General features: G+C 40.0%; 1 protein-coding gene across 1 annotated transcript in view; it reads left to right on the forward strand.

Annotated features, from left to right (window-relative positions):
* Nucleotides 1-14869, forward strand: part of FARP1 (FERM, RhoGEF (ARHGEF) and pleckstrin domain protein 1 (chondrocyte-derived)) — a 166941-nt gene that overhangs the window by 98382 nt on the left and 53690 nt on the right. The window contains exons 3-7 of the mRNA XM_010578291.1: nucleotides 3614-3656; nucleotides 4757-4835; nucleotides 7285-7382; nucleotides 12089-12203; nucleotides 13393-13540. Of these exons, the coding sequence (XP_010576593.1) occupies nucleotides 3614-3656; nucleotides 4757-4835; nucleotides 7285-7382; nucleotides 12089-12203; nucleotides 13393-13540 (483 nt within the window). The remainder of the gene's footprint in view (nucleotides 1-3613; nucleotides 3657-4756; nucleotides 4836-7284; nucleotides 7383-12088; nucleotides 12204-13392; nucleotides 13541-14869) is intronic.

Raw genomic sequence — 14869 nt, forward strand, 5'->3', positions numbered from 1 at the left:
TTTCTTGCCTGTTTAGTGAATTCTGCACTAGTAGCCTGGCTGACCTGAAGGAGACGACTTGGGGCAATTAGAAAAAAAATAAATAATCTATTTTCTGTCAATCTATATAAAATTTCTGTAGGGAGCAATATTTCTTACCAAAAGAGGATTTATCTGCTGCTGCATTAATCTGTTGTCATGCCTTAGTGCAGGTTTACATAGACATTAGAACTGAAGACTAGTGGTCATAATGCTTTAGGCTAACTATAATTAAAGAGGAAATTTTTAAAAACGGACATAGGTCTTTAAAAGTGATCTGCTTCACAGTTTGCTCCTGGATTTACATGAAACACGGTTTACTAGAAAGTTTCATATTCTGCCAGATATGCTTGGTTAATGCTTTAGGTAACTTGAGAGAGAGCTGAACACAACTCTTCAAAACAGTGCAACTGTACAGTACTATTACAACAGAGGGTTGATGTAGCCATGTTAATAATGACATACTGATGTTCCTGATGTATATATGTATGTATGTATGTAAAGCTGAAACAAATCCCAATGTCTTGTGTATATATGGTTCCTTTTCAGTTTTCTAGAAAATAGAGAAGGTCATTTGATTGACCTTCTCTACTTCACAGGTCATTAAGTTTCAAATAGATGACCCTCTGTGTTTTGCTCAGAGACCTGAAGTAAACTAACAGTTTTCAGTCTTGTGAAAACAAAATGGTTTATTTGCTTGAGGCAGAACACAGGAGAGATTGAGGTGCTGCCAGTGCCTGAGGCCCTTGCAGTGGCAGGAACTGACTGGCTGGAAATATGTCCAGACGATCACAGTGGGGGAGCCAGGACTCTGATGAAGAAGGTGGTGGAGAAAACCCCCTAAAGGCTATTGCCAGTTTGACCTGAAGGAAGATGCCTCCATGTGTCGAGCATGGTAATTTACCTGGCACCTACTCTTGCAAAAGGAAATACTAGCTAAGTACCTGAGACCACCTGTCCATGTACCTGCTGGTTGTTCCAGTCTTTGCTTCTGAAGAAGGGGGAGATCCCCAAATCTTGCCTACTCGAGTCAGCTGTGCCCCAAGAATGGTGAGATTCAGGGGAAGTAACAACTTCAACCACCTAAAAGCAACTCACAGAAACTCTGAAGAAGGAGATTTGATTATGAATTGTTGTTTCAATGGGGAGCAGCACTCTGAGAGTAATATTTACACTTAAATTATAGTAACCATTTTATATGATGCAGTTGAGGTGAATGTTCCTGTGGGATTTAAAACTTTCTGAGCTTCATAATGGCCATAATGTAGAACTCAAGCATTGTGCAAATAAAATAAATTGCAGTTAATGGTGTGTCTGAGAAATAAACCACACATATGTATTTTACATTCATAACATCTGAAGAGAATGAGTTGCTTTTCCAATGTAGAGTGCAATTTAAAAGGAAAAACAAATATTTAGAGCATATTTGTTTGGATGTAATCATATGTACATGAAGTCATGTATTCACAGTTCAGCTGTGTTTGTTTCAACATGCAAGGCTCCAGACCTCATATCTGACATAATGACAGTTGTATGTCAAGATGCCTGGCAGCTGTATACATTTAAGTGTGCTGTGCTTGCAGCAGACAAGATCTGCATGGGAGATGAATGTGGAGGTCTGAGGGCTGTACTTCCTGCTGGGGTTTCACAGAGTTTCATCACACTTGATGTCTGTGCCAGTTCTCCAGCTGCTGCAATCCGGTCACTATCACAGAATGCCAGACTTTGTTTAAAAAATAAATAATCTGGCCTTTGTAGTTCCAGGGAAAATTGAAAACATGAATCTTAATTGAATCCTCACATAATTTTTCATTTCCAGTTTATAAACCAGTCTCAGATTGGCTGTGTTTAGGTACAGCGTGGGAGTTGCTTGATGCATAAGTTTTTGTTTGCTTGGGTTTGGTGGTAATGGTAAGGTCTTCATTTTGCTCCACCTTTCTCCCTACACACGTTCAATACGCACATTTCTAGTATCCAGCAGTCTGGTCAAGGATATTATAACTTGCTTGTAGGATGATTGGGAAAGCGGAGAAGGGAACAATACACTTGTGCCCTCATGCTGTATCATAAACTCCCTCTGGAGAGAGAGAATTTTGTTGGTTTGGGGTTGGGGTTGGGTTGGTTTGGTTTGGGGTTTTTTTGGTGTCAAGTAAAATACATTACTCCCATATTCTTGTAAACTGGCTGTTTCATATTCAAGATTATTTTTTTTTCCCACTAAACTTGGCAAAGTCCCTGACCTTTGTTGCAGATTATGCACATGCCAACTTTCTGAAACAAAACAGTTTTAAGTTACTGAAATGCCAAAAAGTGTCAGAACCAGTTTAATGTGTAATAAACACTGTGTTCCTATTCTTGGATAACCAAGTTTCTTTAGCCTTTATGAAAAAAAAAACCCAACAAAAAACCCAAACCTTTCATAGGCTGAGAAACATAAAAAGAATTCCATTGAGAAATGTTAGTGGGTGTGAAAGGGCAGGAATGTGAGGTCTTTGCTAATTGGAAGCACTTGTATTAGTAATGATGAAAATAGCAAACAGCATTGGAGCAGTTATAGCAGCAATACAGGCTGTTCCTGTCTGGCTTCTCAGGTGATTTTCTAAAATGGCTATTTTGAGTATGTTTCGGTCTCTGCATAATCTAAAATTATTAAAGGTCAAAGATGTGTTCATTTCAGTACATAGTCTTTTTCTAGAGGAAGACTCAGTTAACTTGTTTTTTTAATGGCTTTAACCTTTGTGACGGTTGTAGGATATTCCTCCACAAATTCCAGGCATCTCCAAGGGATGCTCCATGCAATTTAGCGAGATAACAAAATACAAATCTTGGGCATAGGTAGTTACCGGCTAAGGACTGTGAGCTGTCCCACTTCCCTAGGCCCTGCAAGTCATCTGGCTTTTACCTGCTGCATGATTGTCCCTCGGCTTTCTATAACATTTTGCCCAGGCCCTTCTGACTGAGACTGCAGAATGGGGGTTTAGGCTCTGAAAACTGTATTTTCCCCCTGTTGTCTGCCTCACGCCCTTGACCTGAGAGAACGTTCCTCCCCAAGGTGGTGGAGCTCCACATTTATGCCCAGGCCTCACAGTGGGACTCCTCTTGGGTCCCCAAAACCAGGCGGTTGCCACCTTCTCATTTCTCGTTTGCCCAGTGTTCCCAGCTCAAAGGCAAGCACCAGCCCCTTTCACTTGCCTTTCTCAAGATTAATTAGGGTGAGGACCACAATGACAGTATAGCACTGTCTTTTTCTGAATTCCTTGTTTCGGTTGTTCTTTCCACAACGCGAATGGTTCCTGACTAAACGTGCTGTGATTGTTGGTATCCGAGACAAGGGAGGGGGAGATTTCCTCACTGTTTCCCAGCTCTCTGAATCTGTACTGCTCCAAAACCTGTGCCGCAGTGACAACCCATTAACAGTGCTGTTTCTGAGCATCTTCCAGAGTTTGGGGGAGAAAACCCACTACGTATAATTAGGGAGAGCATGACGACCACACTGGAAAAAAATAACTGATAATCGAAGTAGAGCAATGAAAAATGCTCCTCTGCGAGCAGTGGTTTGTTCAGAGATGATAACACCACCGTCTTTTGTTTTCAGGTGTGGCTTGATCTTTTGAAGCCTGTTATGAAACAGATTAGAAGTAAGTACTTCCTTGCTGTCATTTATTTTGTCAGTCTGAGAGTACTTGAATAAATTAGGACTCTGTCAGTTGGGATCTTTATCTTCTCAACTTTCTTCACTGAATTTTATTTGGCTTATTTTTTATTTCTCGTCTGTCCTTAAAAGATGTACTGTGAAATTATGTCACATGAACGTATGAAGGGGCTGACCCAGTAGGACACTGAGGTTTAGTCAGTCACTAGAAGAGGCAGTGGTGGCAATGGAGGGAACAATTTGGTAGAGAAAAAAGAGTGCAGTAAAAGAAGGATTAAAGGAAGCATACACTGCCAAAAGGTAGGAGTAATCAGGATAAAAGAACGGGAAGACTTTATTTCTGAGAAGGAGCTAGCAAATACATTACAACTGTGTGGTACATTGCTGCAGAACTTGGAACTATCTGAGACCAAGAGGAGGAAACAGGTTGGAATAGGGCCATCAGGGAAAGTTATGGTGGGTGGTAGGAAAAGACAGGAAATTGTAAATAGCCATCAGCTCTGGGAAGAGTAGAAGTGAACAGGAAAAGTTTTGGCGATTTTGTTTCTCTGTCAAATATCAGCAAAGATCTTCGTTTATTGAGCTTTGCCATGGAGATTAAGTTTTCCTAGGTGCCTCTCTGGTCATATTAGTCTGAGTGTATGCTCTGACACCTCTCCCTCTCTTGAGAGAGAGATGCATCGGTCCTTTTGTCACTGATCGTACTTGTAACAAACAGAGCAAATGAGCTGCTGTTAAACAGAAATAGTAATTGCTAGTGGACTTGAAAAATAGAGTGTATTTTAGCTCTCTCCTGTTCTAAAGCAAGGAAAATAGACATAAAGTATTTTATTGGATCAGCTGATGTAATTACTAAAACCAGACTCGGTTTTGGCAGAGTATCGACCAAGTTACTGTTCTCTTTTATTGTGTGTAAATTTTATTGTGCAGTCTCTAAGTAGCCTGAATACTAACGAAGGACAGGAGGTTTGCATGTATGTAGGCAGTGCAGGTTCCATGAGTCATCCCTTGTACATCATTCCGTGTAATAAAATTTGGCCAGTGTGTTACTGATGGTTTACTAACTTCCTTTGACATTTCCCCTAGGACCGAAGCACGTTGTTGTAAAATTTGTGGTAAAATTCTTCCCACCTGACCATGCTCAGCTGCAGGAGGAACTGACAAGGTTAGTAGCTGCATGACTTTTTTTTTTTATTATTAGTAAATCTCTGGTGGGCAGAGGGGAGAACATAGAATTTGAGATGATTGGATGAGGATCGATAGCTGCCCCTTAGTATTAGCTTGATGTTATTTGTCCCAACCTTGAATGCACCTGAAAAATAGGCCCTAAGATTCAGTTGCAGTCTGCGCTGAGAGGTTCTGCAAAGTGCAGGAGTCCTTTGCCTCCTTGGATTTGGGGTCCTGGGAGACCTTCGCTCCCCCCGAGAATAGGCAGTTCAGCAACAGAGTTCTCGAAGCCCCTGTGGCAGTGGTGTTGGAAGGGACCTAAGGCATGTGTTGGCATCCTGGGGCACTCTGCTGAGGGACACGTGTGACTCTGCACCCGCATTTGGGAGAGAGTTGTTGCAGCAGCATTGGACCCTATTTGTATAGCCAATGCAAATGCCAAAGGTTTGCACAGGTGGAAGTGTGACTTCGGAGATGGAGAAACGGAAAGGAGAGGGAATAAAATGGAAAGTAAGAGGAAGGTGGAGAATGATACGCACATATGCAGAAAGAGGTATCTTAAAGGTGTGTTTATTTTCAGTGAATTTTAAAAACTTCATTTTAGCTCTGAATTTCACAGGGCATTGTCATAAAGAGTCAAATTTCTCTGTGAGTAAATGTATATGTGAGGGACCTATTAAGGTTCTTCCTCATTAACAGGTCTTTCCTTTATGGTCAGAAACATTGTTTTGTTGCAGTATTTCTTCACTGCAACTTTTCAACTCTTTTTCCGATCTACTATATTATTATGTTTTAATTACATTTTTCCATTCTGATTCAGTATTTTCACTATTAGTTTTTATTTTCAATCTTCCTACAAGATGAAGTCCTCTTTTACAAAGAGCTCTTGTGTCCTTATGACCTGCTTTATAAAGAACAAGTCCACCTTTGTGACGTTCTGTGTTTATATGTCTTGTTTTATTTTGGTAATAGAGCAATGGAATGGAAAAAAAAAAAAAGAAATTATTGATATCTCTTGCTGGCCTGGACAGAGAAAAGTAAAATGTGGGGTAGGAAGAAAGAATGTTTACTTGAAAGACTGAGTAAAAACAATAAAGGGCTGAGTGGGAACTCACAGTGTGATGTTACTAATGAAACATTTCTGTTCTCAAATAGATATTCTGCGTATCAGTTGCCTAGTATGTGAACTGTAAATTGATTTTTGGGTGATCTCTTTCTGCACCTGGAGACGTGTCTCTGAATCCTAATGACTTTTTGTTGTTGTTAGATTTTAACTGTGTGCGCTAGGGAACTTGAATATATGTACACAGCAATGTGTAGGATGTGAAAGCATATCCACAGGGAACAGCTTCATCACTTGAAGAAGCAGAGAATACAACACTTTTGGGCTATGTTCTTCTACTAGGGTGAATTTTGTATGGGTAGGCAGATGTCTGCAGGTTTCAAAAGGACATTATTTAGATACGCTGTATTATTTCATGTACTGTGTATGTTTCCATACTCCTCAAATCAGCTTGCCCTTTTCATTTAGTTTACCTACATCTCCTCATTCAGAAACTCACTGTTCAAATGAGAGCTTTTCACTGAACCTGTTAAAATCTAGTCTTATTAAAAACTGTTGAGATCCTAGTATGAGTTCTCCAGAGGAGCTGCAGTCTTTGGAAGGCTTGTTAAGGTGTCTGACCAGTTCAGATTTCATACCAACTGTAGGAGAAATGCCCACTGCTAGCTCATTTTTTTTTCTAGGGAAGTATTTGATGCTGCGTGGAGGTAAGCAATTTCAATTCCTGTTGAAGCTAAAAGAAATTTAAATGTTGAAATAATGTCATGGACCCGTGTTGTCTCTGCACTTAAACTGTTGATGTAGACTTGCCCTACGTGGCTGAGATGGTTTGGAGACGATGTTAAAAATGGCTGGTGCACAGGCGGTGCAGGTAATGGGGCCACGAAAGTATCAGAGCTAGCTAGAGTTGTTTGATCAAGATCTTGCTCCTTGTTTCCAGGTGAGTATCAAGGTGGAAGTTTAGAGTTCTCCTTCTATTCTACAAGAACTAACTGATAACTCTAAATCACTGGTTTATCTGGCATTTCTTCATAGTTACAAGCAGCTCCATTATCTAGTGCTGCTTGCTGTGCGGTTGCTGAGCACTTAATAGCTGTCACATTTGCTTCCACTGTCATATCTCATTACTCTGGTTCCAAGGGAGGGAAGGAGCGAGAAAGAGAGAGATATCTTAGTTCTGCAAAGCAGCCATCATGTAAGACTCCAAAGGCTGTAATACAGTATCTGTTATATTTCATTTAGCCTCTAAACTTAGGAAATTCAGATCATTTCTGTGGCTTAAAAAAGTGAAAGGAACATGTAGTCAAAACCAGAGTTGGCGTTGAAATACTTTCCCCTCTTTCCCCTCATGCTTTGTGTAACTCTGTTCACTTTTGTTTTGCAGGTACCTATTTGCATTGCAAGTGAAGCAGGACCTGGCACAGGGAAGGCTAACGTGTAATGATACCAGCACTGCCCTCTTAATCTCGCACATAGTACAGTGTAAGTTCCCTTTTTTCTTCTTTCCAGGAGGATAAACAGGATGATTGGCTGGACATGCTTTGCTGGGTTACCTGTTAGTAGCTGCCATGGGGACAGATTTAAGCCATATGGACAATTTATTGTATTTCTCTATAATGGCGTTCAAATACAGATAATTTACTCTTTCAATTAAAGAAGAGCTCCTGGACACTGGATTTGCATTTTTTAAAGCACTGCATTCGATAGTCTGCCTAGGATCATTTAAAAAGCAAACTTTGCAGGCAGTGGCAAACAGGTTGAATTCTTCTGAATTCCTGTTTTATTACACTTTGTATCATGTCAGCAGAGCATTCAAATTCCTGGAGATCTGTATGCTGTCTAGAGAATGTAGTAAATAAACATGCTTAGAATGCCAGACTAAATCACAGTCCTAAGAGGAAACTGATAGGGAAGAAAAAAACAACAGATTTTAAGCTTTTTTTTTTTTTTTTTAAATTGTGAAGTATGCACAATAAGACTGTTCAGTAGAATCATACATTAACTTTGTTCATCACATCAAAGCTTCTTTTAGCTTCCAGACCACCTGAAAGGCAGCATATGTTTTCCATTTCAAGACTTTATGGATACTCATCTTGAGAATAACATTAGGAAAAAACATTTAGTAGTATGTATAATGGTCATAATAGACCATTGTTTTGAATGGTCATTGTACAATTCAGTATTGCGTATTTCCACTGAAATGCTGTTTTATGGAAATTGCGGTCAACAAAGACATTCAGAAGCTCTTTAGTGATGAACAGAAAAATCTCATGATCCTTTGTCCTTGGCTGTTTGAGTGTTAGGACAGTTTCTTATCAATTGCTGTTGGAAAGGCAACTATTGCATGGTTTTCTGTATGCTATGGTCGCCATTGCCCAGTGTGACTGAGTAGCAATAAGAAGCTGTACAACAGTCTCTGAAATTCTGTATTCCTCATACCATTTTAAAACTGAGTATTTTTGCAGCACAGACCTTAAAAAAAAATAAAAAATCCTTGGCTAGCGAGCTTTTTGTGTCTTTTAGTTTTTCCCGTTATGGTGTCCAGCATGCCAGCTGTAGTTCTTTCCTCGTTTAAGCTGATTCTAACTTCTTTTCGTCTCAGGAAAAAAGCCGTAATAATTTGGGGGAAACTGATTATAATTTCTTACACTGCATTCTAGGAGGGTGAGTTTTCCTACTAAAAGTCTGTGCACCAACGAAAGAGAGGACACCCTAATGCATGTGTCCCTCTTCATTTGAGGTATTGCTTCGTGATCATCCTCTCTTGAGCTCTTATACTTTACATACATTATTTTCCTTATGATTTCTACTTAGATCCTATTTCATGTCTTACTCATCTCTTATTGATTACTCAATTAAATTCTTCACTGAACCATCTACAGCTCTGGTGTCTGAACTTCTCAGAGTGCAACTGCTAGCTTGTTTTCCTAAAGCAACAGCATAAGGGGATAAAATATAGGATGTCCTTTCACCTTTACAAGCTGTCCCTTTCCCTTCTCCCCATAGTCAAACTCAAATTTAATTCAGTGTTTTTTCAAAATTCCTCCCTTATACACTTAGCCACCTATGCAGGCTGGCAAGAAGCATTCATTTCCAAGTATGCAAAAATGGCAAATCACCACCATTGCTTTTATGCTGCTGAGATGCATTATACTGTTGGATTAAATAATTTTCCTCAGTAACTGGAAATGATCATGATGCATTTGAAATCTTTCTAGTTCTTTGTCCACTTCACCTGTGAGCATGAGGTGCAGAGTGATTCTGAACTGAGATTTTAGGAGTCAAGTAGTACTCTCTTTATGGGGAGAGTAAGGTAAGATACTTCTGTACTGAAAAACAGAGTTTTTCCGTCATGTCAGAAGGAGAGATTTGAGAGATTCATCATGCGGAAGTGAGATAGTATTCACAGAATCTGAACTGCCATTTTGGGCAGAGGGATGTTATGCCTCATGGTGCACCTGCAGTGCTGCTTCTCCTCGCCATCTCCTGACTGCAAGCTGGACCTTTTTTTTGGTGTTCATGATTTTTGCCCTCTCCCTTTTTTTGTGTAACAAGTGTTTGCTAGAAACCACCAGAAGTTTGCAACTGTCTCATTTATTTATGCATCTTGTGTCTCAAACATTTTTCTGTGAAAATTTTCTTTGCCAAGAGTCTATAGCTGTATCTCACCCACATGGCTGTCTTTTGTATTTATTTTCTTTCTAGCTTATTATTCAGTAGCAAAAAAAATTACATATTTGTCTGCAACAAAAATAAGACTAGGCAGCTGATAAGAGTAATGATATCAAAGCAGCAAGATTGAGAATGCAGGAGGCTAAGTATTGTATGTCTTATTGATGCTGTGCCTGCGAGCAGTTTCCATGGGGGATATCTGATTCCAAGAGGCCCTTATATTATGTATACAAGCTTATGTCAATGTTACAGACTGTTATTTATATGAAATCATAATATGACAGCAAATAGGTTTCTGTTAAATTAGCATGTGTGTTACAGAATGAAATTTATATTTGAAACATTCTATTTAAAAATACCTTAAAAGCATTGTAGAAAGTGTAAAAAGTGAGAGGATGCTTTGATACTGCAAATGATGCAGTAAAGTGAGTGTGTGAAGTAAGAAGATGGACTGATTAAAGGAAAAGAGTTGAAATACAAAGCATTAGACATATCAGAAGTGCTAATGCAGATGGAATACAGCGTGGTGTAATGCATTTGCAAGATAAGAAAAAAGGGAGCATCAGTGAAAATCAATCTTTGGCTAAAACACAAGAGAAGATTTTAAAGAAGAATTATATGTGAGGCTGACAATATTCAAAACATGTCAAAATATAACTCCCTCTCATTCTAGAGGAACCACTACTAGAAAGGCATTTAAGGTGGAAAAGGAGGGCTAAGGAGAAAAGTAAAAGCTGTTGAGTACAAGGTCACAGAGAACAAATTCAGAAGTAACTTGAAAGCCAGGACGACAATTTTGATAATGGATTTGCAGTTGACAAATGCAGAGAACATTATAGAAATCATGTAGAGGTGAAATAAGACTCTTCTGTACTCTTGGCTCTGAAGAAAGCCCTACAGAAGGTGGTTTAAGTCCAGCCGGGTACAAGGATGTACAGGGTATGAACTGCATTTTAAAGAATCGAGGCCCGTGTTATTTGAGGTGTTGCAAACTTAGGTGGGTTTATGGCTTCATTAAAGAAGAGAAACTTGCCTTTCGTTTGAGTTAGGGTTTAAAACAGACCCTAAAGATTTGTGATGCTGGGGTGAGTAAAACGGGAGTGAGGGAGTTGTTTCTGAGATGGGGACAAAAGGGACATTTTACAAAGGAGAATTCTCAAAAGCTTCTGTAGTATTTCTCCTGTCTCAAGGAATGGTTCAGAGCAGATGGGATGAGGTGGAAATCAGACAGTCTCAGTTATCAATTCTTTTCCACCTCTGACCTCCAAAGTATAAGAAGTCATCGTGTGGCTGCAGGCAATTGGGGTTGAAAGGTTACTGCTCTGTCATTCATAGATGCTTTGGTCCTCATCTTCCCTGCCTACACAAGGTTATTGCTCCCCCTCCGCCTTTGCAGGTACATCTGATCCCAGGCAAACTTGTCAGAAATCATCCGCAGTGTTTTAAACATTATCTGAAACCTTTCCTTTTTTCCAAACCAGCTTGTTTTGGACAGAACTGGATTAAGGGTTCATTTACATGGGCAGAACTGAGGTGAGGATGAGGCAAGGATCTGAGGGTCTTGGGTCTGTGGTATCCCAGGTCAACTGCGCAACAACATGTCTGACTGCAACCTGGATTTAATTTGAGGGTGCTGCATTTTAATTTCACTGACGTTATTAAGGTAGCAGCCTTTCTTGTAGGGATGTTGCTATTATTCCAGCAGGTTTGCAGGTAGAAGCTGCTGTGCTGTTCAGTGAAAAAGCTAACAGCGAGATTTTCAGAGGCATTCCAAGAATAGCAGGCAACAAGATAGTAATCTGGCACCCACATGTAGATTGCCTGCCCACCCCCACCAAAAAAAGGAAATTTCACTGAATGGGCTGCAAAATGGAAGGTGGGTGTGACATACTGTTGCACACACGGTATTGAATAACTGCAGCAGATGGGAGCAACTTTGAGGAGGAGGGAGACAGAATGTGTCTCAAACTGCTGCAAAATTAGAGGAAGACAAATGTTTCGTAACCCCATGAGGTAGAATACATGCCTGCATTCAAACAAGCAAACAAAACCATCTTTCAGATTTTCCCACAAAGACTACAGTGTGGGGCATGGGCCTGGGAAGGAAGCTTGTGCTTGTCTGCTCCAGGGAAAGGCACCTGAGCACCATGATGCGTGTGAGAGAGAGGGATGAGTTCTGCTGTCCTTCCTCTCACCCCTGCCCTTACCCTGCGCACAAGTCAAGGCAGCACTGTGATGCCTTCATTTGTGCAGTTGACATCCAACAGCTACTTACTTGGTTGTGGTGGTTGGGAGGAATCCTTGGGCTTCTTCTCGCATATCTCTTGCTAACACAGAGAAGGGAGGAATGTGTGGAAGATAACAGTGGGAATCTGAGTCGTAAAACCATGACACAGCTTGCAAGAAACTGTGTTTGTTTCTCTGCCCTCTTTCCAGCTGTCTGCACCTTTTGCATTGCCTGAATAATTCAGATTTAATATAATGTTTTAATAGACTTTTCTTAAAATTCTCCATAGCTGAGATTGGGGATTTTGATGAAACCATAGATCGTGAACACTTAGCGAAGAACAAGTATATACCTCAGCAAGAAGCACTAGAAGACAAAATCATGGAATTTCACCGTAGCCACATGTAAGCCCTTTTTGTTCTTGTTCTTGGCCTTCTTTTCATTTAGAGTAGTTCTAACCGTAAATACATGCTAGATCGTAAGTACAAAAGAGATTTGGACCTCTGAGTTTCTCAGTTTCTCAGAGGTTACTTCTCAAAAAACATTCAAGCCTATGAATTTCCTGAAGGTTACTCCTGCCTTTCTCCCGTCATCGTAACAAGATGTTTAAAGAGCGATTGATTTTGATATTCATTCAAGCATGCTGTTATTTTACAGTCTATTTCATACAAAATGCCTCACTGCTGATTTTGTGCATGCAGGTATGATTGCAAATTATGACTGATCAGTCGGGCACTTCTGACAGCAGTCTTTCTGATTTCAAGGACATTGAATGTTGCCTTTTCACCTTTCCATGCTGTATTTAGAGATGAGTAAAGAAGGGGTTTATTGATAGTATTAGGAAAAGCACAAAGTGCTTGCAGAATTAGGGATTTGGGGGAGTAGGATTCAAGATGATGATGCAAATTGCTATCCTAAGACCTGGAGAAAAGACTAGTAGTAAGAAGATGGTTAAAAGAATTATGAATAAGGCATAGGAAGGTATTTTTTGCTGTCAAGAACACTTCAAGACTTGAACAGTTTCATTTTGAGTTACACTGAATTAGATATGAGTGGTAGGGAGTTCTATAACAGTAATAATCAAAACTTTTGCATAATTTCATCATGATTAATTTAGTGCTTATGGGTTCCTATACATTTATGTTAAGGTTTTCATGTCTTCTGTTTTACTTCATTTTGGTATTGCGTTCACTTCTACAATGAACAACATCCTTACACACTTCTATTTATGATTTATTTTTTTTTTTTTTAGGAATACAGCATGTTTTTCCAATAGAAAATACAAAGAGAGGTAGTGAATTCTGTTAAAGTTAATGGTTCAAAATCTAGCTGTATCGGGTGTCTCAGAATTGGAGCAATCAAAATTTCTAATAGACTGTAAAATCTGTGGATTCTTTGGTATTGGTTTAGACTAAGATAAAGTTGTTGTTCTCTCTGATAAAAATCTGGGGACATAGAAGAACCATACGGATATTACACCTCTGGCATGTTTCAGTCTCTTTGATGAAATCTCTCTTTGTTCACTAGAGGACCTGTTGATCTCTATTAAAAGGTGTGAAGAATTTGTGCGTCTTCTCTGTTTTCTTTCTCAAGGGGACAGACACCAGCAGAGTCTGACTTCCAGCTTTTGGAGATTGCCCGTCGGCTGGAGATGTATGGAATACGCTTGCATCCAGCCAAGGACAGGGAAGGGACAAAAATCAACCTGGCTGTCGCCAACACAGGCATTCTGGTGTTTCAGGTTAGAGCTGCTCAGGGCATGACTTTGTACTTTATAAAGCAGAGAGATCTCTTACAGCAATAAGAATTCAGGACCTCAGCCACGTCTAAAAGATTTCTGTTGGGAAAATTCAGGAACTTCCAAATTTTTTCTAACAGTGACCTTACACCATTTATAGCTGCATTAGGTCCTTCACTTCCAGGGACTCTTACCTTATTTGCATGCACAGGGTAGAACTCCATCTGCAGCCACAATGTGCTGTTCGGGATGCAAACTGATCCACAGCTTGCAATTTGCAAGTTGGTCATGCTGACACCTCTTACATACAGGAGCAGGTAGGTCTTGCAGGAGTGGTGCATACTAAATGGGTGTGAGGCAGGGACAAATAAAATAACAGACAACTGGAGTACATGGAGAAGGATGTAGGCATCAACTAAATGGGTTGCTAGTAAAACACCCAAATTGAAGCACAGGGTGAAAGGTGAGAAAACCAGGATGTTGTTAGAAATGCACATAACTCAAATAATTTTATGTTCAGACCCTTTCCCTGCTACCCCACAATTTTTTCATCAGCTGAAGTAATTAGTTGCAAAGCCTTATAAATTAAGACTGTCTTACAGCTGAAAGTATGTGTCCACACAAAACAGCATGAACCTCACTGAGTCCCAGCAGACAGCTGGGATCCTTCTGTAAAGATGTAGCTGCTAGTTGAAGGCCCAAGGCCTGATTTGTAAAGCTCTAAAACTCAGTCATCTCTTCTTGTCCTAATGTGTTTGGGACTTTCAAAACAGTTTTGGGTTTGGGTTTGGTTTTTTTTTTTGGAACTTTCAGAAAAGCTTGGAAATTTTGCTGGATCAAGCCAGAAGACTGAATGCTGAAAAGGAAGTCAGGTTCTGACCTGCTGGAGTCTGCCCTGAATTGGCATCTGGCAGTAGGCTTAGGGTTTCCTTCAAGCGCTTCATAGGGCAAGAGCCTTAAGTTCATCCTTTTATTTTGGATATAACTGATACAAATTGAAATATGAAGACCTCATTAGAATGACCTCAAGGAAAAGAAAGGTTCACTCACAAATGGCACTAGCAGTAGTCAGGCTTATTTTAAAGCATGCCATTTATTTAGAAATCAGTGTCAGTGCTGCTGAATATTCTAAGGGAGATTAATTATGTGATGCTTAGACAGCAGGTTGACTTAGCAGACATCATCACACTGTCATTACTCCTACATCCGTCTGGTGACGACGCCCAAAACAACATGGATTTCTGCATTTAGCAATCCTGTAGTAGCTCTCTGAAACTTCCATGCTGTGCTGTAGGCATGTTTGTATTTAAATCTGTACTGAACAAACTGCTG

The sequence above is a fragment of the Haliaeetus leucocephalus genome, unplaced genomic scaffold, assembly GCF_000737465.1.
Source record: "Haliaeetus leucocephalus isolate CR32 unplaced genomic scaffold, Haliaeetus_leucocephalus-4.0 Scaffold626, whole genome shotgun sequence".
Lineage (NCBI taxonomy): Eukaryota > Metazoa > Chordata > Aves > Accipitriformes > Accipitridae > Haliaeetus > Haliaeetus leucocephalus.